The sequence below is a fragment of the Glandiceps talaboti genome, chromosome 5 (assembly GCF_964340395.1).
Source record: "Glandiceps talaboti chromosome 5, keGlaTala1.1, whole genome shotgun sequence".
NCBI lineage: Eukaryota > Metazoa > Hemichordata > Enteropneusta > Spengelidae > Glandiceps > Glandiceps talaboti.
Window position 1 is genome coordinate 22064468 of NC_135553.1, and position 26698 is coordinate 22091165.

Sequence of the window (26698 nt, forward strand, 5' to 3'; positions counted from 1 at the left end):
TGCTCTGAGTTTGGAACTAATATAAAATATAAAATATTATTCCAGAGTAAAGAAACAACTTTTTAGGTTGGACTCTTAACATGTTCCATTTAGTCTGTCATATTGTGTTCTAAACAACTCAGTTTGAGTATCTTTTTGATGACAACTCAGTACTTTTTTTAAAAAAATTCTCTGTGTTTACAGGTGGAGAAACTTAGGACTGGGTATGAAAGAAAGGTCATCGAACTCCAGAATCAAGTGAACACTGTTAACATGCATAGTCAGGATTCAATGGGTCAAATATCTGAAACTATGAGGACGTTAGAATCCGAGATTTCATCTGTCAGGAATGACATGAGAACCTTTATGTTTATTGCACCTATGGATGGCGGAGGAAGCAATGTGAACATCAGGGAATATACAACTAAGAACTTCCAGAAATTAGAAAGTGATCTGCATAACCTTGACATTCAACTAGCCCACCTTACAGGACACCTCAGGTCACTACAGAACACATATGCCGAGGAGTCAGCTGAGTTCAAGTCCAAACAGACGCAGATGTTTGGTGTTTTGAATTCAGAGCGAGAACATCAGGAAAGTGTCACTGCCAATGCCACCAAACTAGCTTTACTTATCAGTGTATTGAAAAGTAACATAACAAACCTCAGACAAGACTTAGTATTGCTACACAACTCAGACATCGATGATAAGGACAAAATAAAAAGTGTTGTCACTCTACTGAATAGTCTTGAAACACAAGTTTCCAGCCTCAAGGGAGACTTACGAGATTTGAAAACTCAAAGTGTGCACTACTCTTCAAAACAGGAAGCCACGGTTCAAAATAACGAGATAGTGACTCTGAAAAGTGCCATTCATTCCTTGAAGGAGGAAGTCAGTCGGCTGCAGTCTCAGTTTTCTGAGTCGGTTGAGAGAAGTGATTCTGCACACGAGACTTTGATAGTGGTGCAAAACTCAGCCAGCAAAGTGACTACTGATGTACAAAAAGTCGTAGATGAAGTCAATAGTTTGAAAGTAGAGTTAGCTACAGTTAGAGATGAAGTGGGACATAGTTCGTTGACCACTGACTTGTGGACCGAAGTCGCTAAACTCCAGTCACAACTTAATGTCCTGGATGGCACAGCCAGTGTACTGAAGGAACACGTAGAAGAGCATCATGTCAATGATGGAGACTCGGCAGTTAGTGCTGAGGTTGTGGAGAGGCTGAATCAGATTGAGAATGAAGTAACTGCTTTTAAGATAGATCTCAGGAAATTACACCACAACTCTAATGCTGCCAACCCATCTACCGGCACAGAGACTACGCTGAAGAGTGAACATATACTGCTTCAAATCAACAACCTGGAAAACAACATGACATCTATCAAAGTTGAAATCAGGAATCTTCTGACGCAACATGGCAAATATGACAGCTTTGACGAGTACGTACAACATTTGGACATTACCTACAGTAAACTGCAGACTGAAGTAGAAATGTTGGCAAATAAGATAGCTGGTTTGCAAGTTGAATTACAGCAGTATGTCAGAGAAGTAGTGTCGGGAGAACATGAAAAAGTCAGCAGAAATACAGCCGAGGAAATCAGTCGGTTCCAGAATTACATGACTAAGTTTGAATCCGAATTGTTTGCTTTGAGAGCCAGTGTAGACAAGGGAGTGAAGAGACAAGAGAATACCACCCGGTCGGAATCTCTATACAGGTTAGAAATGCAAATGAAAGTCTTGCAGGAAGACATACAAAACATCAGGGATTTTCAACGACCAATCACAGGTCAGCTGAGTATGAATATTAATAATGTGAAAAAATTGAAATCAGACATGGGTAAGATGGAAGAGGAAATATTGGTTATGAAAGCCGATATGGTAAAACTACAGGAATTTGAAACTACTGTGTTGTCTTCTGATGAAATAGACAAATTGAGATCTGATTTCATTGAATTGAACGTCCATGTGTTGTCAGTGAAGGACGAGTTGAAGAGTTTGAGAGCAGACAGTGGCACTGACAAGATACAAGTTATTGACAATATGAATAAGCTGCAGGTAGAAATTACAGAATTGAAAATGGAGCTTCGGAAAGCTGAGGTGATTTCAGCAGAAGGTTCGGAATCGCAAGATTCATTCTCAGGTTCAATTGTTGTGAAAAGCATCAATCAACTACAGACAGACCTTGATATGATCAAAATAGGTATCAGAAACTTACAGCTGTCACAGAACAGGAGTAGTAAAGTGGAAGAGATGAATAAACTGCAGTCAGTTCTGGATATCTTACGGAATGACGTCAACAGACTGGATGGAAGAATTCACAAGATACAAAGCACTCTTGAGGAAGACGATTCCGGATTGAATTCTGTGATACAGAAACTGCGAAATGATCTTAATAGTGTTGCATCTGATGTCACACGACTACAACACGAACTGAAAAGTCAACAGTCTGTGGAGTATGTTGATGAACAGTTTTCACTGATACAAGACGATGTCAACGATCTGAAAGCAGAAATTGATAGGCTGAGGAAACAGAGTGACGTTCCAGGTCTGAGAGCAGACGTCGAGATGTTGAAGAGCCGAAATGAGTATGAAAGTATGAGAGCAGACATGAAAGTACTTCTAGCGGAGAAGAGGAGAGGCGATATAGATAGGTCAGAGGTCGAACAAGATGAAATGGATTCAATCAAACTTGCTATCAGCCAGTTGAAATCTGGCACTGATATAGCTGCTTTGAAACTTGTACAAGATGATATGATCTCCCTGAAAGTTGAGCTCAGTGATATGAGACAACTTATTAACAGAGATGAACAAACTTGGCAGAATTTACAGGCACTGTTTAGTAGATTAGAAACCATAGAGACTGAGATTGCAAGACTCGGTAATGTGCATTCAAAAATAAGTATCTCAAGTATACAAGATGATGGAACTTTGAGTCGGATTCAGACTGAGATTGCTAATCTTAGAACAGAACAGAATGAGCTTGTACAAATGGTGGATATCAGATTCGCTCAAGGGCAGTCTGCAGAATCTAAATCTCATCACGGTGGTGTAGCATTGAGGGATGTGATAGGTTTAGAAGCAGTCCTAGCAAACATTAAAAATGAACTAAGTGTCTTGAGTACCGTTACATCGGTAGATATTCAGAAAGATTATCAAAGTGTAGCGAACAGAGTTTTGGTAGTAGAAACAGAACTGGAGACACTAAAACTTGATGCAGTCTCTCTTGGCTCTCAGAGCGCCGATGTCAATATTGCCGACTTTGGAACTCGCTTACAGAAAATCCAGTCAGATTTGACATCTATGATGATTGATGTGGATACTCTTAGTAGTGTTAGGAAAGAGAAAGACGACGTCCTTTCTGATAGACTGAGTGATTTAGAAACTACAGTGGCTGCTTTACAGTTGTCTGGTGCAGGGAAAGTAAACCAACACAGGGAAGAGTCGACAGTTGTCAGCAACGATGGAGATAGTGTAACCATCATGGTTGATGGATCATCTGTGAAGATAAACAAAGAAACACTGCTTGGTTCAGCCAGGTTAGTACCGTACTGTTAGTTCAACTCATAGTTTTCAATATATAGTTTTCATTCTCATAAATTGAGAATTGATAGAAAAAGATCACATAAAAGTGTTTGTGTACAATTTTGTGTGGCAAGTCTTGTTTCAATATTTGTGGTTATTTTTGCAAAAAATAGCCAAGAATATGAAAGGTCGTTACCCAGGTACTTTTGTTGGTTGCGAAGGCTAGCTGAAAACTATTTTGTGATTAAATGTACTATAATTTTGTCCCCTTCATAGGAAAATAGTGAGAACAAAATTGATTATTCATCCTTTTCCCTGTGATACCACATGCATGTCTGCAAGGAGTGAGGAATGTCCTTGTTGTATATAACAGTTTTTAGTATGAACAACTAAATAGCTATTATAATAATAATGATATTGTTTATTCTGTACTCTAGGCCATGGGCCTTAAATGTACATATCTGAATAAAGAATAATGGACATTGGTTCGTGGTTACAAACATATGTTCAACATAGAATAAATAAATAAATCGTCTTATGTAGAGAGGTTTTCTTCCAAAAGCTGTTTATGTATTTTCATGGCAAAGAATGTAAATTTTCCAAGGTTTTGAAGAGTGAAGGTGTTTGTTGACTGCATTCAAAATGGTAGAGGGCATTTTCAATGTGCACCTCGTGGGTAGTATCGGTCTGTTAAAAAATTGAAAGTTTTTTCAACTATTAAAATAATAACTAACTAACTATATACTTTGTGTACATTCCCCTAGTAGTAGTAGTGGTGGTGGATGGTTTGCTGGCAGTGATGGCGACAAGTTTTCAACAGATCTCAAAAATCTAAAAGTAGATGTTGACCAACTGAAAGATGAACACGTCACCTTGCTGAAAGAGTTACACAAGTGCTGCAGGAATGAAACCTTCTTTAGGCTACTGGTAAGTTTGGCATTGTGGTAATATAAAGACAGGGGTTAATGTCTTGGGTCATGTACACCTGTATGAATGGCACAGCTAGGTCCTTGATGTAATAAAGTGTGCAGTATTTGATAGTATCTGAAATAGTAAGAGAGAAATTATATCATGAATGTGTCAGTAGAAATCATAAATTCCTAACATACTTTTTATCTCTTTGAAATTAGCAATAAAAGTTAAGCCCCAAGCAATAGTAGCATTAACATAATCGGTCAGCAATTAACTCAACTGATTTCAGTGTAATCCGACACACAGTGAAGTGTTTTGCACGATATCGACTTTGAATGTGTCATTTGCATATATGTAAATTGTCTATTTGCCAGCAAGCCCCAATACAGTCAGAGAAGTGAAACAGATATTCCAATGTTTCTGATCCCTACCAGAATATACACAAGAATTATGATTCTCGACAAAAAATAAAGCTTATTTTACTGCCCAACACTTTCGAAATTCCTGTAATTTCTGACTGATTACCTTAAGTGGAACTTTTTCATTTGTACCGTTTAAGAATTTTATCATTTTTTTTGCAACCACCAAATTGTTAAATATTTGATTTGTGTTGTTCTTCCACAGATTCGGGACAACATTGCGGATATTTTGAACCAGGCAAGTAATCAATTTGATATATTTTATGGTGCCAACTTCCAAGTAGTTGGAGTATCCTGAATGCACTTAGGTTAAAGCTTGCAATAAGTAATTTATTGAAAATTAATTTCTAAGAAATTTTGCAACACATTTTGTAAATTGTGACAACTTATTTTGTCTTAGGTCAGTATCAGAATATGTATTCTCAGATCCTAAAGCTGATTGAATCCCTTTGTTCACTTCTTAGACAACGTTTTTGGCATATTTTCAGACTTTCAGATGTAGAGAAAAGGAACGTTGTAGAGTCTGCACTCTTGTCGTTAGTCAGTAAGGTACACTGTGACAGGGCGCCCTCACACATCAGTATACCCTATTCTTTTAGGAGCTGGCCGATGAGGGTAGAGCAACACCACAAATTTTACAGTCTAACCATGACAGGGCGCCCTCACACATCAGTCAATCCCATTCCTTTAGGAGTGGACCTAGAGCAACACCACAAAACGTAGTCTATCTTATTATTTGACCATAATATTCCTCTGTATTTGATTGTGATTATCAGGTAATGTTGGACGATTCGGACAGTAAATTTGCTGGCTGGATACATGGTCAGTTTATCACCAAGGAACAATATCAGAATGATTTGAAGGATATCAGAGTTAGACTACAAGAACTATTAGCAATGAGAAGTGGATATTTTAGTCACAGCATCAACATCAATCAAACGGAGTCAAGTCGTTCTGCATTCTTTGGTGGTATTGCTGGTGGAAGTGGAGATGCAAGTGAACAGGTGAGTCGTTTTTTTTCACTCAGGTTGTGCAATATGTTATTTTTGTTCGGATTATTCTTTGCCAAAGTTTGTCTTTCAGTCAAGTAACAAGCAAGTTAAAGTTCTACTAGAGGACTTTTTATGTATTTGCTTTAAATGAGTGGAAATCAATCCTGCATAACGGTAGAAAGATATGACTACCCTTTAATACTAAAAAAAGATTTGTAGCTGCAAGTGTGTCACAAGCCTGTGGCAATTTACCCTAAACACCGTGCAAGAAGGATTAATTTTGGAAGTGCGCTGTTTGAGGAAGGTTATCAAATATCGATCAGTGATGTCTTTAGGTATTTTGAATTTTCATTCCTCATGATAAATGTGATTATTAAAATGCATTTTTAGAACCACTCCAGTAGCTATGGTATGATATATTGACTGCCATGTAGAAAGTTATCATGCATGCATGTACAGTTGCATACCGCATGCTAGTTACCCACCCGGTAGTTGCATGTCCAAATTATAGGATGTCTTTTCAGCTGTGCATTCTTTATTGGTACCACATCCTGGCATACTGTAAACCTGCATATTTCCACGACTAGAAAATTTTGCGATTTTACAGTCTTCATGTAGTTAACAAAGATTAATTTTCACTAATAACCATACTGGTACATTGCATTATGCAGAAATATATATTTTCGCTACTACTTATTTTCGTGTTTTTGTTTTGTAGCGAAATTAGCGAAAATAAATCTTACGCGAACATTTCCAGGTTTACAGTAGTATTTCATACCCTTGCAACAACTTGTCACAAGGCCATAGTGTGTGTGACATCATATGATTACAATGCACTGTAAATTTGCTACATCGCTATCACATTTTCTGAGCATACAGTACACTCAAGACCAGGTGCTATTGCCACAGAACCTGACATCATTCCTACTAGTGTTACCGAGGCAACAAAAACTGAAACGGAAACACCTGCAAAACTGTTATCACTTAGCGTTGCCAGTGATCCTTGTAAGTTGTAATACGCTATATTGTATTTACCACTTTGTAACTTCCAATTGATGTATTTGTTCTTCCTGTTTTACAGAGAATCAGGGCAATGATCAGTGAAGCCTTGTTTTTGTACAGTGCAGACAAGACAGGTATGGTAGACTATGCCTTGGAGTCAGCTGGTGGCAGTGTTATCAACACCCGGTGTTCAGAAACACATAAATCTAAAACAGCTTTATTGAGTATCTTTGGAATCCCACTGTGGTATGCTGAAAACTCACCAAGAACTGCTATACAGGTACGCATAATACTAACAGATTGAGCTATAGTAGATATTGTTATTATGTTTTTTGTTGTATTGTATGTATAGTATGGCAGTGCATATTACGAGTTGTAGCATCCTGAGGTGTGTTAGCGCCCTCATGCAGGCAAGTGCATAGTGCTTTTGTTTTAACAAATTTTTGTTTTTTGAAAAGATTCTGTATAGTATGAATAACAACTACATGCAGTCAGCAAATCTTTTTAACAAGAATCGAAAATTTAGACTAACATTGTGTCAGGGACCTACTATACTACAGGCTGACCATTTTTCAAACTTGTTGCAGAGATTTGAGACATACAGTATGTGTTTGCAGCAAAGTTGAATATTTGGATGTCCTGTGGTTGAGAATTCAGAAAACACATAACACTGTGTGAATTACTTACAAGCAGTTCTTTTCAGTTTACAAAACTTATCAATATGAAATTATCTATATTTGATTTCAGCCTGATATTCAACCAGGAAACTGCTGGGCATTCAAAGGAACACAAGGCTACTTGGTAATCCAACTATCAGGTGTTGTCAAACCCACATCTTTCTCTCTGGAACATATCCCTAAGTCTTTGTCACCAAATGGTAATATTGATAGTGCCCCAAGAGAGTTCAGTGTTTGGGTAAGTCATGATTGCATATTAATGATTCACTGTGACAGTATTTCATTTGTAGGATGATACAGTGTGTGTGTGTGTGTGTGTGTGTGTGTGTGTGTGTGTGTGTGTGTGTGTGTGTGTGTGTGTGTGTGTGTGTGTGTGTGTGTGTGTGTGTGTGTGTGTGTGTGTGTGTGTGTGTGTGTGTGTGTGTGTGTGTGTGTGTGTGTGCGCGCGCGCGCGTGCGTGTGTGGTGTGTGTGTGTGTAGTGGGGTATATGTGTGTATGTATGTATGTATGTATGTATGTATGTATGTAGATATTTATGGCTGGATGGATGGGAGGAAGGGATGTGAAGAGAGAAACATTTCACCTTTACATGTATATATTCTATAAACTTAAGTGTAATTTAAAGTGTACAAAACAATCACTAAATTCTGCATTTCCTATAAACAATATCAAACTATTATGTTTATAGGGTTTGGATGATGAATTCCAGCATGAAGGAACACATCTTGGTTCTTATACCTATGAAGATGAGGGTGCACCACTACAGTTCTTTCCAGTCACAGTAAGTGATAATTAATTATCTCTTTCAAATTGAATTGTCTCAAATCAGATTTATCATGTTTTAGTCAAACACAATGAGAAATAGGAGTCATCCACAAAATTGTCAAATGTAAGACAAAACTCTCAATTGTCAAAAAATGGCTGTCACATCGTGAATAAAACTACCCCTGTCATCACCCCAACCCCACCCCACATTTTCACATCATACTTAATTGCTTCACTCTTCTCTTCTTTTTCAGAATCCTGAGCCTGGTGCCTATCCAATCATTGAGCTGAAAATCAACAGTAACTATGGCAACCTAGAATTCACCTGCTTGTATAGATTTAGAGTACACGGTGTCTTACAGAAGGACTAGAATATACATGTATATAAATGTCTTTGTTTAACAAAGCCAAGGAGTATAAAGTGGGGGGGGGGGGGGGGGAGAGGGGATGGCTTATGCTTGAATTTGTCCAACACTGTAATGACCCTTACTGTTTGAATAGAAATCCACAGTCCTATTTGCCACCTGTTATTTTTTTATTTTCAAGAGAGAGAAGATATGTACAAAGTGCTTTTTGATTGCCAAAGCTTGGTGTATAGTTATTATTTATTTACAAGATTAGTGAACTGATTGCGTGAAATCAGTGACAAAATGCTGCCAAATGAATTTCATAGAGAAGTAGACCCTGTAGATGTTAGATGTTAACAAATGTAGTGTTAATTGATGGAGCACAAATCAAAGCTTATTACATTGAATACAAGCCTCTACTAGAAAACTGAGAATAATGCAATGATAGGTCAAGTCAGTTTTCCACATTTTACGTGGTGCTAGAAATTTGCATTTTTATGTTGAATACAATACCCAACAGTTGCTCAAAAGTTTAGACAATTTGCTTGCACAAGATATTTTTGTGTTATTCCTCATGTTTTTTTCTAGGCCCGGAATTCATACAAAACTTTGATGACATAGAGGTTCTTGTCACTACTCCCCTCAGTGACCTGAAGTGACAAGGCCCCTTATGTGACTCATATCAAAGGTAGATTGTTGGAATGTTCTTCCAAATTACAGTATGTCAGAGTTAAAAGTTATTGAGGTATTGATTCTAATTGAACTGCCACTCACCAATGCTACTCAGTCTAGATTTGTAAATAGTGTAACTTGTTGACGCCAAGTTTAGTAAAGTTGGAAAATTTAACCCACTCACTGGTATGCCATGAATACACTTATCTGGTGCAATTTCTTTGAAGTTTTCAATCACTTATTCTTGTTGTAAGATTTTGGAAGTTGAGAGAGACACACACTTATTGTCTGTAAAGATATACAATGCCATGCCATTCTCTCAGCAAATCGCTAAAAAACTGGGATTGGCTGATGTGTGAGGGTGCCCTGACATGGTGTAGCTTACAGACTAACAGACACTATATGCATCATTTGATACCAGGCCAGTTTAATAAAGGGCAAAAGTTGTCCAATCACCATAGCTGTACAGTCAACAGGCTAATCAGCTAATATTGGAAGAAAATGTTTCCGATAAAATTTTGGTGTATTTTTCAGCTTCCAAAAATTAACGCAAAAAGTAAAACGTGGTCTATCTTTACATAAAATATTGTAAAGATCCATAATACTACAATTGTACCTCTCTGTTCATCTCTGAAACTCCAAATTTTTATGACATTCTGTATTTCATGTGCATTCAAATTTCATAGAGTGATTCCAAGTCAAGATAAATCTTTTGATGTGTAAAACGCCATGATCCCAGCTGTATATTTTTCCAGCAATGTATCTATAGTTAAATAAGTTGACATGGAAGTCTCCCACCTCAATGTACATAAACCTGTATAGGTGCTATAACGATAACTTTTTGTAAATAAGTTTTTTTTTTTTTCTTCAACTTCACAAAGGTAATTTTGCATTTTCAAACTCACCGACTTTTTTTTTCACTGCCAGAGTATGAAAGTGCAAATATGTATTATAAGATAATATAGTTTAATTAAATGATATCATATGTTCGATACATTTTCAATCCAATTTTGTATGTAACTGTTGAATTAAGTTGCAATGAATAAATTACTCAAATTAACAAAGTATATGTTTTGTAATTTCCATGACAATGGTTACCATGGATATAATATTTGTCAATGAATTGTAAAACGACAACATATCAAAAAATATTTTGATAGAAGATGTTGTCATACTCAAGACATGGGATGCTGTAAACACAATGAGTGAAGCAAACTAGCCTATGTTCAGATTTTCAACATTTGCAGTGTCATATCAGACCACATTTTAGTTTGTGAATGTCTCAGATTATCACATATAAGCTCAAACAATGAAAATGTAGGGAAGGAAGTGAGCATTACTAACTCATCGACTGAAAGTTTTCATTGTTGTATATCCATGACTGTAAAATCTATATTCTCCCAGACTGTTGTCTATTCTATTGTACTGATAATTTAAATAGATCCAAAATGGCCATATTATCTCTCCGTACTGTGAAGAAAGCGGTGAAGCTATGATTGCACAGTATACTTTGATTACAGTGGAATCAAGACAAGTTCTAGTCAGATGTTGTAGACATACTATCTAACCAACCCTACTACCTAAATGTCACATTCATCTTTCATTTTATCCACTTCTGGTATGACATGTATGTTTCATACTGCATTCACATGTACGGTTTGATGGCATATCTGATCCACTGTTCAAATGAACAGACTGCTTCAGTGTTGAATATAGTGTGTTCTCCTAGTACACTTTTCAAATTTTTGCAAAGGGGGATTGGGATTCAGTCTGGCCAATGAAATTATGTCTGTGTTCAAGAGATGTCATGTCTGGTCATAGTTCAGTCGTTGTGCCTTGGTTCCATCCATCCATGTGTATATAGGACACGGTTACAAAGTGTTCACTAATTTGTGTCTCCTGAACATTTCGTGAGTTTGTCACACTCCTAAGATATGCATTCCTTTGGCTACAGGTGCAGTAGTCTGTGCTACCCAAACACTACAATGCTAGTGTGTATCACTATAAAGTATGCCCCTTGTTTGTCAACAGGGTATACACATACAGCAACTTTCACATGAGGTTCATTTGTAGTGAAAAATTCAGTTATGTTTAAAATCTGACTTAAAATCAATTACAAAGGAAAGAAAATAGAGAGGTGCTTTCCATGAAAGTTAATATGAAATGGAAATTCTGCATTCATCTAAGTTAAAAGTTATGAGAGCAATATAAGAATAACTATCAAATCTTTACTCAGATAGTGTATATAATGCTCGTGTCCTTTCAGTTTTGTCAATGAAATATTGTACAGTTTTGTGTGAATATTTTTCACTACCAACTTCATGGAATGTATCATTATAGACACAATGCAACTTATGAAGTATACAAGACTGTACTTGGTGTTCGTTAATATATGTTTTCTATATGTTCACAATGTATTCTTCTTTGACTCGTTTATGTCTTTTGTAATCATGTTTCGGATATAAAAGTATTGTTTTCAAAAAAATGTAAGAAAAAAAAAAACCTTGTGATAATGTTGTTGAAAATAAAAATTAGATAAAACTAATTGTTGGAGTGTAAACGGTCTTTTATTTCAAATCCAAAAAACACAAGACTTGCAATTATATTTAACTTAGTTTGTAAGGTATGGGGCGCCCTCACACATCGGTCAGGGTGGAGGGACACAATGTATCATAAGTCTACATTCAAATCTGTTCAATCAAATTTCTGAGTCTCGAAAAATTCATTGGGGAAAAAAGTACTTAATATTGAATTCTTTGATATATAAAAATTACCATTTAAATTTGTAATAAATTATTATATTTTTATATTAATATGAACTATAATTACAAAAACAAGTAAAAGTCCTCTCAGTATTCTGAGACTGTGTATTAGAAATACTAGTATGTAGATATAAACACTTCTACATTTTTCTACTTTTCTGATTACATTGCAGCATGCCAATGCTTGGGATATCTTCATCTAATCCTTGGCATCAATAATACCACCACCTGATATCGCAAAAGTTGCTTCATTCTCTGGTAGATCAGGACTGAAATAAAAATAATTGATTATTTTGGATGACTGAAATTCTGTTTCCATTCACATTTCAGTTCATGCAACAAAACATGGAAAGTCAGGAGAATGTAAGTCTAGTTAAGTTCCTGACGACCGTGTTCTGATTTTACACTACTTTATCTTCACACATGATGGAGTGTAAAATTTGAACACGATCGTCAGGAACTAGACGTAGTAGAATGCGAGTTACCCTGAAAATCAAAGTTCGTTAATTCTGCCCAACCTTTGCCATGTGAAAACTTGTTCCCGATCCTTTTGAAATCATAAAAGATATTTGAGGGTTTACCATCTTAGATTGCAAGAAAATAGATAATCTTTTATTAACACAGCATTTGGCGGCCATATTGGATTCTAAAATGACAACATTTTGAAATCATTTTCACCTTGATTTCAAAACTTTGTATGGTGACCCCAGATTTGTTTTCCTGATTTTAACTGGGAATGGGCCAAAGTTTTCTCAGACAAAGTAACAATGAATGTTTAAAGAGTTTTAATATCTGAGGCACATTCTACATTAATACTCTAAACTGTGGTACAAAATTTTGTGAATTTCTAAAAGGAAAGACTTTCTTATACCCTCTCTCAAATGAAAACATAAAGAAACCTAACCAAACACAAATGACTCCTAAATTCATTAAATAAACAAATATCAGCCCTCTATAACTGAAACGAGAATGAATCATTTAGAATTTCAAAAAGTGTGTTCTTGTTTGTCAATGAGTAGAAGGGGATGCCAATAGAGAGTCTCATCACATCAAGTCAAGCAATGTGTTAGCATACTAGTCTAGTATATTTGTAATAACTTTTAGGTAAATTATGACAATGAAACTTAAAAATTATGTCAGTTTTTAACTTATAATTACCTGTCATAGATCTTTGCTATCCTTGTTTCACCTCGTCCCTTCTTCAAACTAATTCTGACAGTTGAGGCATGGGCAAGGATGTGACCTCCGATAGGTTTCTTAGGATCGGCTTGGAAACTGCAAAATACAACAGACATGTAAATACATGTAGTCTGGATGCCAACGTGGTCTATAAAGGTGTAAATCGTAACAATACTGTATAAGAACTAGACTAAAATACATTGTAATACTTTTATGCAATTATGTTCAAGTGGTAAACGACTTATCAAAAGTTGTGTTGGGACAACCACAGCCTGTAAATCAAGAGTAGGATTCCAATTTGGGTGTTAGAAACCGTTATTTAGTACAGCTTTAGAAACATGATCCACAATAAAGAGTGATTCTAATTGATCTAAATAACTCACTGATAAAACAAAATAACCCAAGACCATGGGATTCAAACATTGCAGTTTGTCATTTCAAGATGTCGGTGTACTTCATATTTTCTCAAATGTCATTATTTCTGTACAGACTGGAAAATGATCGCCTTTTTTTCAAACACGACAACAAAAGAAGACAGTGAAGAATATTGCAGTGCAAATAATGACAACATACAAACATACACAAATCATCTTCTTGATAATCAATACTGAACAACAATTACCTCATGGTTGCTCCTGGATCTGATGTCATCTGATTGGTTACAAATACTGCAACATTGTATTCTGTGTTCAATGAAAGAAAAGAAAAGAATAAAGTGTGGAGTGCTATATTCAATTCATTGGACAAAAAGGATTGTGACTAAATTTGTTATGTTTTGTCTGGTTAAAATTGTATACACTACATGGTTAAAGAATACATTTGAGTGACGGAGTACTATAGACCAATGTCTAGTTTTAGATGGTGACAGTTGCCTGGCAGCAATCCAAGACTATGGGATTCAAACACTCAACTCGTAACAGCATGCATGCATATATGAACCTCTGTAACTCTCAAATAGGCTACTCCTCTTATTTGAGTATATGTATATTATGTGCTGCCTTTTGGGGTGCGTTTTCTAGCTCTTTGGTCTGAAATGGGGTCTGGTTTTTTTCTAGCTGAAGAGTCTAAAACATGGTCCACTTTGCATTATTTTCGATTTTGCTTGGACAAAAATGTGGTCCATTGTCCTTTACCAAATCATAACTGTCATTAATTGCCCCAAAATGTTGCCTCCTAAGGAAAATGTATTTTGGTCGAAACTTTCATTTTCAAAAACCTGTAATGGTCTAAAATGAGGTATTGGTTTTTGGTCAATAGTGGGTCTAAAATGGGGCCTGGGCTTTCCAGGACTGGCCACACACCCCTACCAGAGTTGGCCACTGGTACCGCTCCTGGGGTGTTATCTATGTTCTCCAGACTTAATAGGAAATGCTGAAGATTTAAACTGTTTTACCTTCTGAAATCTTTTGCAATCTTGACAACATCTGTGCTAGTTTCTGTTGTCTGTCAGCTAGTTCTCCTCTCCCACTGAAATCTACTCTGAACAAAGCCATGATTGAATCAATCACCTACACAAGATATAACACATTTAAGAATTTATTGTGATAAACTCTCTCCAAATTCAACATCACATTCATTCATATTTTTTTCTCTATTTACACAATAACTTCATTCATTCATTCATTCATTCATTCATTCATTCATTCATCCATTCATTTGTTCATTCATTCATTCATTCATTCATTCATTCATTCATTCATTCATTTATCGTTTGTTCATTCATTCATTTATTCATTTTATAGGGGAAATGTTTATAGGAACTGCATGTCAGTAGTCCAATTTACAGACAGCATAAACAAAAGTACAAGTGTAATAAAATACTCAAAACTAAATGAATAGAAACTGACAAGTGTAATATATAGCAAAAAGTATTTACACATCTCATATTCAATGTAAACTTTGATCTATGTTTAGCAGAGTTGTTATATATATGAAAGATTTCATACTCTTGGTGATATGAGTTACCCACTTTAGTCATTTTGAAAAGATGTGCCACAAGAGGGTGCCCCACATGAAGAAAAGTGTAGACTAAATTCACACGTCAACAAAATGTGGTTATAAGTTTAACGCAAGTTCCTATAAGTTACTTGATTTGAAACCATGTTCAACACATAATTTTTTGATCTTTGAGACTGAGTCAGCTTTTGCCATGAAACCTTGGGAAACTGATTTTTTCTGAGGAGGCTATAGTACTCCACTACCATGGTTATAGTCTGAAAGGTCCAGTCATTGGTCCACTTATGTAACCACTCGCTACACATGGGGGTTGAGTGTATTATAATAAGTGGAACCAACACCTGGTGTTTTCAGGCTACCATGGTCATGATCTGGGGGTAAGCCTGTTTCCAAACAGCACTCCTAGTGGCCAAACTAGACAATCTTTTGTCTTTCTGATAACTGAACGATAGTGTTTTGGAGGGTACTTGAAAATAATAAAACTATATAAGTGTTTTACATGGAAAGAACTCCTTCCTGCCTTCTTTTCATTTTTCTTTACCCTCCTTTAATAAGGTATCATAGGAATTATTGTAATTTAACATGTCATTCATATTCAGATTGAGAAACCAGTACCATTACTCTATTCATTAAGAATGTTTTGTTAGCTGAAGATTTGACATTTTATACTAAAATCAAAACATTACGTTAATTATAACGATAACATTTTTTTTCACAAATACATTAACATCTGATAAAGTGAGATTACTGAAGATGTTATAAACTTACAAGAAGTTTGAAGACACCAGGTTCTTCATGAAACTTAGCAGCAACATGCTCCAATAATTCATGTTGGTGTTCACCTGCAACAAACAGTGTAATTTTTAGGAAAGTACATCTATAGACATTGCACTTTACAGAACTTTGACATGTACGTATCAAACTTACATTGAAGTTTTCTTGTATCATGAAAATCATACTTATAGTAAGGTACATGTATCTCACTTCACAAATTAGATACTGGTAGAATGCTGACAGCTATTTCATCCATCAAGCAACTGATAACCTAATGAGTGTCTGAGTGAAGTGTTAGTGCCCTCACATGACAGACCACAGAAACAAGTCGTATCATTGATATTATAACTTAACTAAACCCATATAAAGCTTACACAGCTTAGGATTTGAAATGTTATATTTACCAAAATTACACTTTGAATAATCAATGACACTGGATTAGTTCTAAATTCTAGATAAATTGCCATATAGTTTTGTAATGAAAGAAATCCCAAACAAGTGCACACTAAGCATGCAACGATATGACAAAATTTGAAAATCACTAGGAAAGAATTTTCTTGTTCAGAGTTGAACCAATAAGATCCAACATGGCAAGACCAATGGAGGGTCAGTGAATGGAATTAACACATACATGTGGGACCATACATTTCATATGCATGTGACCTGCTTCTAATGCTGAAAGCTATAGTCTAGACATCAATGGGAGTGATTGTATCTATGTAAACATATACTGAGTGTTTTGGAACAGTTTTGAAAGCCCAGATATTGTATATTGTCTAAATTTGAAAAACATGTTTACAGGAATTGAACTCCATTAGTTGTTCGTCAACTACATGTACCTCTAATCCCCTTTTCCTGGTATCACATAATACTTTATCATAGGTACACTGTATCTGGTATGGGAATAAATGATGATTATTATTATTACATACTTGTGTAAGCCCTTGCATACAACACGTTATCAAGCATAGCTTCATGGTCAAGATTGAATCGATCTGCAATATCTCTCAGTCTCCCAGGACGGCTGATCACAAAGTTAAGAAAGGTAACTTGAGAGTCACTGACCAACAAACTTACACAAATTCCAAGTGTTAATTACACAACCATGTGGATGAGCATTAAGATTGAGATAATTTAGTGTTTTTGATAAAAGGTTTGGGAACCATATATATTTACTATGACATGTCAAGTCTGTGCATTTGTGTGTCACTTCCCAATACATTGAAACAGACCACCATGTATAAATAGCTGATTACCTGTGTTGACTTGTGATTACAAGTGATTGCTTGTTTTTACTCAATTTGTTTACAAATCACTTTCAGTACACTTTTTACATATTTTTTTTAGTAGTTTGCAATTTATTGAGTTACAAACAAAACCTGTTGGTCGAAATTGTTTCACATAATATTTTTCTGTGTTTTTTTCATGTTGAAATACACATAAAAAATTTGTTTCTGTATCAAATAACACCCATTTCTCATTCATAATGTCATTTTAAACCACACTCGTACCAGCAATAGGGTTTTGTTCAAAGGATACAATGTATTTTCAGTATCAATAAATACAACTTTTCCTCCAGGATAACCATTGTTTCCAGGTAGCTGAGTTGTAACACACAATGTATGTGATATCTGAGTCTTACCAGTTCTGAACTCTCCAAAAGCTTCTGTTATTGCCATGCTTTCAATTCCACCACCAAGCAGTTTACTAGTAGAATATAGTTGCATTTATAACATATTAATTTTACATGTGAACAGATCAGTTGCCAGACTTTTTTTCATTCATAAGATTTGCACATAAGTGGCCATGCATTCTTGCATGTCAGAGCATATCACAAAAAAAAGTTCCCCTTGAGAGTACCTAGCCTACATTAGTTAGCACTGCTATCAAGAAGACAGTGATCTGAAAGTATTAGAACAGTCATGCTAATATTAATCAAGGCAACCAAATTGTTAAAAAGATTTAAATTGATATCCATGAATACAAAGCAAACCAAAATAAGGACAAAATGTATATGAAAACCACTATCATTGATGAGCTGACAATGATGTAAAACTACACAAAAAGGCACCATGAAAAATCCCTGCTGACTCATTCTGAGTAGCAGATATTAAAACAATGATTTATGTACAGTATCTACATTATAAGAGTTTGCAATATTGAGCATATGATATCAATAACTTTATAAAACACAATCTTTCTACAACCTAAATAAACTACAACAATGTTCAAATGTGTAAGCCCTTCTCTTTATTTGTATATTTGGAAGATTAGTCTTTTGGCTAAAAGTGTTTTGAAACAAAATGAAGGGAATAAATAAATGAATTAAAAAATTTGTTTTTTCATAAGGAAACTATAACTATCTTACACTATTGTTGAGACATAAAAATATGTAACTTAAGAAAATCTTGTTTTTAGGTGGGAGAATCTTTAAGTCTTTGGAAGTATATAATCTTGACTTACCTGAAATAAAAAAATATTTAACTATTTGAACAAAATTTGGGATTTGCTTCCAAGAATTTTTAGAAATTTAGTTAATTAATAATTGTAACACTTACTCCAACTCTATACTTCCTGTAGTAATCTTGAACACATTCTTACGTTTCTCACTAAATTCTAAGGCTGTCAAAAATCCTGGATCCTGTGTATGAAGTAAGTAATACATAGAGAGTGTGGCTCATGACATATCCTATACACACATTGCAGTCAAACACACATATACACAGCAGTATATAATAACATAATAGACTCACAATTTGCGACTGGCAGCCATCTATCAATCTTCAGAAAAAGAGAAATATTTGTCTTTTTTTCTACTCATATTTTTGCTTCTTTTTCCAGAATTTTTTTAATTCATTTATTCATGAAAAGGAATATGTTTTCCACAATTCCAAAGCCCTTGTGAATTTTGACTTTGTGGTCCTAAATGCATTTAAATAAATACCTTCATGATAATTTTTTCTGTATCTTTTACTTACCAATATTTTACCTGCTGCCTCTTTGATTTTTTCCATCTTAGCTTCTGAGATACCTTTGATAGCACAAAGGTGTTTCTTTGTTGTCATCAGAATACCCTGTCAATAGGTGAAAGAGATGGTACAGTTACCATTTTAAAGATGCATACACAAAAGTGCATGCACATGCACATGCACATGAACACACACACACACACACACACACACACACACACACACACACCTCCATACAAAACACTACCAAGCCCACACACATACACACACACACACCTCCATACAACACCCACAAAGACAGACAGACAGAGACAGACAGACAGACAGAGACAGACAGACAGACATACAGACAGACAGACAGACAGACCAACAGACAGACACACAGGCACGCATGCACACGCACACACACACACACACACACACACACACACACACACACAGAGGAGATGAACAGGTAGATATATTTCATATTAATTAAAGCATAAAACAAAAGCCAGGAGAAAGCTATCTGTGCTATCAATCAGGGGTAGATTTTGAAGCAAGATGATGCTCTAGGTATATCTTACTTTAAAGTTTGTAATTTCTTACCTTTATTGTACAAATTCCTGATGACTTCATTTTCTTTATGTCTGCAACATTCTGTCAATAAGTGGTAATGAACAGTATCAGGGTGATGGACAAAACTCAAATATTAATTACTTAACTTTTGTCATGTCTAATAATCTCTTCCAAATGTAATAACACCACACAATAAATTTAGTAAAAGTATGCTCATAAAAATAAAAGTTACTATTGACCTTGTCTGCATGAAACTTCAAGTGCATATTCTATTTTTTGTAGAAAGTTCATGGTAATTCTTATTTAACAGTAATGGTTTCATCAAAATTATGAATATACAGCCTAAAAATGGATCCACTTGATCCACATGATCTTAGTCTTATCCAGCCATCCTTCATAAAGAACCAAATTTTCATATTTTTGAGCTTAATGCAAAACTGAAAGTCAAACACTCTCTAAACACTGAACCAAAGTTTTAAATTACTAGTATGAAATTTGAAAATTACTTGTCCTTTTCATGTTGACTAGTCAGTGACAATGCCAAAATATAGCTATCTCCCTCTTTAGTTTTAGAGTAAATTTCTTTTGTTTATCTGTCAGTTGTCTGTACAGCATTGACTTTCCTTTTTGTACTCTTTTCACATCCTTTGAATCAAAACTACATTATAACTTACTATGCCATGGTTCTGCAGGAGATCAATGTCTTGGAAAAAGGACTCCTGAAATATAAAGTTTGTTATGACAAATAACTAATGCAGTTTATAACAATATCTGAAGAAAAAAACTATTGCAAGAAAGTAACTCAGAAACATACATGCAACATAGAAGTTTTTAGAATTGGAAAACTTCCGTTTTTGAAAGAATCTATGCAGTAATATTCAATTTCAGGAAAACTTTACTGAACTCTATTTTCATTACTTAAACTACTTATCATGCAAATTTAGTGGATTATTGATACAGGTACCATAAATTCCACGGCCAGGTATTTAAATATAGCAAGTGTTAACTAACTTATACTGTTGGAGGAAATGGTAATGTGCATCCCATTTCTATTGCAATGAATCAATACAGAAGTGAACCTTCTGTAGCTAGATGGAATAACAACTCATAGGTTTGTCAAGAAAAACAATTGAAGTGTGACACATTCCCAGGCAAAATGCTAAACTTTGAAAATTAATACATTACACATAACATGGCTTCAGGCTTAAAAATGGATCAAATAACATTGTAAAATAAGTATAAGAATCATGGCATAATGTACCTCATCGTCAACATTCTGATCAATCTCTTCTTCAACAACTTGATCTGTAGCCATCTCAAAAGTCTTGGGTTGTACAGTGCTGTGTACGGGAGAAATGTAAATTCCAAAAAATAAAAATGCTCAGTCAAAACCATAAATATTATATGCAGGGAATTTATAATTTTTTTAACAATTCAAGACAATCTTTGTAGATGTTTGTAATTCTTGGTATAGTGGACTATGAGATTTAAACTTAAACCTTAGAGAACTTTTTAAGTTTGAGATTCACCTTATCAAGATTGAGAACCCTACTTGTTGCAGATTACCTTACAAGAAATTTTATCTAGAATGTTTGACTTTTCATTTCCAAATAGTGTTGGGGAGAAGGTTTACTCTGAAAATCATTGCTGATAAAAGATTTTGAAAGTCTTGTCTTACAGCACAGAGAGCCCAGGAACCGTTTTACAAACAAACAAACAAACAAACAAACAAACAAACAAACAAACAAACAAACAAACAACAAATAAATGTGTTTGTATGGATGTATATAGTATACACAATGCATTTATTTATTTATTTATTTGTTTATGTTTATTTATTTATTTATTTGTTTATTTATTTATTTGTTTGTTTGTTTGTAATATGGTTCCTGGGCTCCCTTTGCTCACAGTTTACAATAGCTGACGATGTATATCATTTTCTTGTACATTGCCCGCAGCTTTAGAGATATGCTATTTTCTTCTATGGGTCATTAAGATGTGCCGTACTCATTTTTTATACAAAACAGTAAAGAGAATTTTTTTTATATTGTCCATTCAGATGTAGCCTACCTGTAGACTTCAACTTTCAAGGACTATCGTTACACTCTTACGCTATTCAAAAAATCAAAATGTTAGTTAGGGTAGTACGACTACCATTGCCAGTAGTGATGGTCCTTGGAAGTCTACGAAAGTATGACGATAAACTTCCCCTTGTAGAATTCCTTTCTGATACATGTAAATCAATACAGAGCTCTTCATTAGCTATACTAAATGTGTGTGTTGTAAATTATGTTGTTACATTTTGTCAGTGTAATTTCACCAATTGCTTTCCATAGGTGTAACTTGTAATTGTAATTTGTAAGGTGATATGGTTATGATAAAGGTACATATTCCTCACGAGTCAAATGGGGACAAGAAAATTTAGTAACAAGGCCAATTTGAAATTTACAGCATAAATAAATTTAATATTAATTTGTCTCTTATCTAAATCGATAAAAAAATTCAGCGTTCTGATATTCAAAACATTGGACACATTTAACTTCGAACAAGATCTTCTCGATCTCTCCAATGATTGGCATCAAGTCATCAGTGCATCATATGACACACAAACGTTATCATTAAATAGATTCGAATACTTACAAATACAGCTTTTGAATGATAATTCGTGTTTTAGAGTGACAGGCGGTGGTTCACTGCTATAAGATTAGAAAAATTCTGTCCTACGTCTGTGGCGGGATATACTCTGAAGCAGCAGACGACGATCATGACGAGGTCAAAGGGCATCTTAGCTTTGGGCTGGGAAAGAAATCATTTTTTTTAGATATGCTAAAATATCACGGAATTATCATTTTAAATGTTGAGTTTAAAAAAGAACTGTTTTTACATATAGTACATACTGTAAACATACAAAATCTTTGTTAGCGTCTTCACAACGGAAACACAACCTTTAACCTTTTCTATCAAAACGAGGCCAGCTATCGATAGTTAGTTGCACGTGTGTTTTGGTTTCTTTACCCTCCGTGAAGCTTCGAGCAGAGAGGACGAAACTTACTTGATTTCCTGATAACATTAAGTAATTTAGATCATCAACATGGTAAGTTTAATATTGACTGCATAATTGTCGCCAGTTTAAACACACATTTCGATGAAAGCTGGGAAAACAAGACGCTTTTTGTGTCCACCATGACTGATCGAACATGGCGCATGACGAAGGGTAAACGTATGGTCCTGAACGTTGACAATGGTATCGACTATCGGTACCGCGGTACTGAATTTGCCGAATCACACATTTGGGGGTCAGGCCAGGAATGTCCATGCAACTTAACAAACCAAACCGGATCGTAATTTAACAATGTGAGTCGTTTGACTTAGGACTGGATATCGTGGCTTGACACGTAGCGTCATTTTTGTATGCAAAATTGGACAATGTAACCCCCACATGTGTTTGATCATTGCCATTGGGCTTCGAATAATCCCAAGGGTGCTGCAGGGTGCAACTGTAATATGTATGAGGCTGTATGCACACCGCACATGGCCATCAACTTCATTCATTGCCACCACTTGCATGATCAGATTGTATTCCTCTGTCTAACTACTGTTTGCACGATTTAATACTTTCCTGCCAGGCTCAACCGGAAGAAGTGAACCCCAAAGCCTACCCATTGGCAGACCCACAGCTGACCAAGGAAATTCTGGATTTGATTCAACAAGCATCAAACTACAAACAGTTGAGAAAGGGGGCCAATGAAGGTAAATTGTCACAGTCAGACACATACTTCCATATTTACAATGCAGATTCGCTTTGGAAATATATGCTTCAAGGTTTCCGACACATCTTCAACGACCCTGCTAAGATTCTTCCCTATCTAAAACCCCATGATTGCACACAGATTTCATGTGCATGGATTTTCAGTAAAAAAACCCCACATACCCTTGATAATGACCGTAAAACGTACAGAAATGAACTTTAAATCACTAAATTCAACCTACGTCATGTCTGTTCTGTCATTTCTTGCCTAACGTTCACTCTAGCTGCACGGTATGACTGCAGTGTAAACATGCACAATGTTGTGTGCATGTGCATTATTGAACTGTCTGTTTGCATGACTTGCTCTTGTACATTTTACAGCGAGAGTGAATGTTAGACAAGAAATGACAGAACACACAAGATCTAGGTTGAATTTAATGATTTTGTATGGCTGGTTTTTATAGCCAAAATCTGTGTGCAATAAATATCCAGAGCTAAATGCAGATACATGTATACACGCAATCATGATCACTAATCTGTTTGCAAATAAGTTATCAACCTTATTCAAAGCAAGCTTGCTGTCAAGGGTCACTCTATAGTATTTTAGTTGTGCCAGACTTCAGAAAAATGTCAGAATTTCAGAATTCTAACTCTAAAGTATTCACTTATTCTCTTCCATGTATTATGTATAATTAAACTCCCCCACCCCCACCCCACCCATCCACCACCACCACAAGCTCAAGTCACAATGAGTGAATTGTACTAAAGCTAGTCTTTCAAATAACTGGTACCATGTAATCTGTAGCTATATTTTCATGAACCTTAACAAGCTAAAGTGCTGCAAGTTAGTAAAAGTACACGTACCTCAGGTTAACTGAGAAGAAAACCTCCAAACTCCATGCACTGTGTTCTCAGTTCCAACTCTAAAGTGTTCACTAATTCTCTTCCTGCAGCAACAAAGACATTGAATCGTGGTATATCTGAATTTATTGTAATGGCAGCTGATACAGAACCATTGGAAATCTTGCTTCATTTACCACTGTTGTGTGAAGATAAGAATGTACCGTATGTATTTGTGAGATCCAGGCAAGGTAAGAAGTGATAACAATAAACAGGACAATTATATGGTAGAAGTCAATCTGATTAAAATCTGATGGTGAAAGTGGCTAGATGCACTTTAGTGTTGTATCCACTCACCACATACGATGGGGAATAATTGTTAAAGGGCCTTTGTGATATAATTTCATAAATGAAACACATTTCCAGCTCATAACATATAGCACTAAAACTCTATATACATTTGTTGTACAAATAATGTCAGACAAAACACTCAATCATTCTTATTTGGCAGCTGAAGGGAAAGAAATGTGTGGCCCTCCTCCTTCCATGTATATATTTATTGCACTTCAGCAAGTTTGTCAAACCTCAATCTGATTAAAATCCGATGTAGTGAATTTGGCACAATTTCAAATTTTAATCAGATTGGTCAAACCTCAAACCTATAAAGTCATGATAGTCAAATGGTTAGAGTGACTCGCTTGGAATCTACAGGTTGTTGGTCAGAGCCTCGTCACTGCCACTTGTTTCTGAATGGCTAAAGTCCTTGGGCAAGATGTGAGTTATAATTTTGCTGTAGTCAACCCAGCTGTATAATTGGGTACCTGGTAGGATAGTGGTTACTATGTGAATGCTTTAATCCTATGTGCTTGAAGAGGCTACAATGGATTGTACGTTCCATGGGGAGTTGAGGAAGTGTTAAGGGCCATTGTGCCAGTTTAGGTCCATACCAGCGGTAGAAATTGCATTGAGCAGTGTGGGAAAACACTAAAAATTACCATTATTACTATTATTATTAAAAACTAACGTAACAGTATTTAAACCTCAACAGTCATCGTATGTGATTCTTTGAGTGTTCACATTTGAAATCCTTCCAGCATACATGGATTCAGGTGGATTTATCTTATTTTTTGTTCATACAGCACTTGGACGAGCCTGTGGAGTATCTCGTCCAGTTATTGCGTGTTCAGTGACCATCAACGAAGGGTCCCAGCTGAAGTCACAGATCAGAGCCTTGCAGCAGAATATTGAACGACTGCTTATCTGAGTATATCTGAGAATACAAATTTTTAGAGCTTTTTAATAAACAGACATGTTCTCAAATACTGGTACTGAAAACTACTTTATCGTTGTGAAATAAATCTCCAATAGCTTTATCGAAACTTTTATTCTTTGCAATTATACAAAAATGTTTGGACTGGCGGTATTTGTATCATGTTTATGCTAGGCCAACAATCAAGATTATGTGAGTACTACAGTTTATCTATCAAGAGTTGCAAGGAATGAAAGATTCAGATTTGGGTATTGCAGCTTAGAGAAATACAACATACAGTCATCACCAACACAAAAGTATGGAAAAAAGTGCAAGTACAGATAACATCATTGAATATCATTTTTTTTTCAATGTCTGTTTAGACTATGTTTTTGACATACATTATTTTTTACAAAAAAAAAATATGTAATAGAACTGTTTTACTTTATGTGTTTAAAGATATTTGCCTTCAAACAAACAGAATTTTATTCCAGTGATAATGTCTTGTTCAGGATATGAAGCTACAATCAGTAATGTGTTTTACAGTATCTGAAGCCAAAAATGTTGTTCATTTTTGTATAACATGTATTACACAAATAACTTTATATATTATTTTGTCACGTACTAATTGAAACACACAAATAAAGTTACATTTTCCCAAAACTTGATTCCTTATGTTGGATATTTTCTTTGGCCACATGACATTGGTCATGACTCATTGACTAGTACTTATTCCAAACTTGTATTTTGTGAGGTCAGTGCAGTAAGGTCATATCGGCTATACAATTGTAGATAGCAGATATGACAGCAACAAGATGACATTTGTTTGTACACAAAAAAATACAAGTTGGGAGAAACAGGATTGTTCTGTTACACTACAAGTAATAGCAAGACTGAAGATTAGTGGAGACAAGCCACCTATGACAATGTCTGAACTAAGTAAACGGAATCTCATGTCATTTTTGGGCAAGACTTACACTTTTGGATTATGAAGTGAGAGAGAGAGAGACAGACCGACCGACCGACGGCGACCAAGGCCATGTTTGCATGTTTGTAAAACTTGTCTGGCAGAGTTGGACAAGAACACAAAATAACCACATGTAATATGTATGGAGGTTGTGATGTAAGTACGAGTGTGGTGTACTGGGGAAGAGGAGGGTATTTGTACAAGTGCGTGGTGCAGTGTTCTCTGGTCACACTTTGATGCGCATAGCTCATGAAAATGCAGCAGGAAACACTGCAAGCATGAAAGCAGATACCCAAGTACCCGCACCGACATGTGGCATGAGGTTCTGTTATCACATATATTTATCCAAAACGGCAAATTTCTGTAAAACCCAGACTGCGTGACCATGTGATTTGATGTGCAAGGAAT

General features: G+C 35.5%; 3 protein-coding genes across 3 annotated transcripts; 2 read left to right on the plus strand and 1 right to left on the minus strand.

Moving 5' to 3' along the window:
• Window positions 1–6952: 6952 nt before the first annotated feature.
• Window positions 6953–8677, plus strand: LOC144434823 (SUN domain-containing protein 1-like). Its single transcript, XM_078123332.1, has 4 exons — window positions 6953–7106; window positions 7574–7741; window positions 8193–8285; window positions 8524–8677. Exons 1-4 carry the CDS (start codon window positions 6963–6965, stop codon window positions 8638–8640), a joined length of 522 nt encoding a protein of 173 aa, XP_077979458.1. The 5' UTR covers window positions 6953–6962; the 3' UTR covers window positions 8641–8677.
• Window positions 8678–12140: 3463 nt separating this feature from the next.
• Window positions 12141–20801, minus strand: LOC144434839 (meiotic recombination protein DMC1/LIM15 homolog). Its single transcript, XM_078123351.1, has 12 exons — window positions 20748–20801; window positions 20161–20205; window positions 19517–19567; window positions 18938–19033; window positions 18518–18600; window positions 17499–17666; window positions 16892–16983; window positions 15954–16027; window positions 14623–14737; window positions 13852–13912; window positions 13209–13325; window positions 12141–12319 (listed from the first exon to the last, which is right to left on the minus strand). The coding sequence occupies exons 1-12, from the start codon at window positions 20799–20801 to the stop codon at window positions 12250–12252; spliced, it is 1026 nt and encodes a 341-aa protein (XP_077979477.1). The 3' UTR covers window positions 12141–12249.
• Window positions 20802–22458: 1657 nt separating this feature from the next.
• On the plus strand, window positions 22459–25983 carry LOC144434840 (NHP2-like protein 1). The gene is made up of 4 exons (XM_078123352.1): window positions 22459–22580; window positions 23113–23236; window positions 24188–24325; window positions 25214–25983. Exons 1-4 carry the CDS (start codon window positions 22578–22580, stop codon window positions 25336–25338), a joined length of 390 nt encoding a protein of 129 aa, XP_077979478.1. The 5' UTR covers window positions 22459–22577; the 3' UTR covers window positions 25339–25983.
• The last annotated feature ends 715 nt before the right edge of the window (window positions 25984–26698 follow it).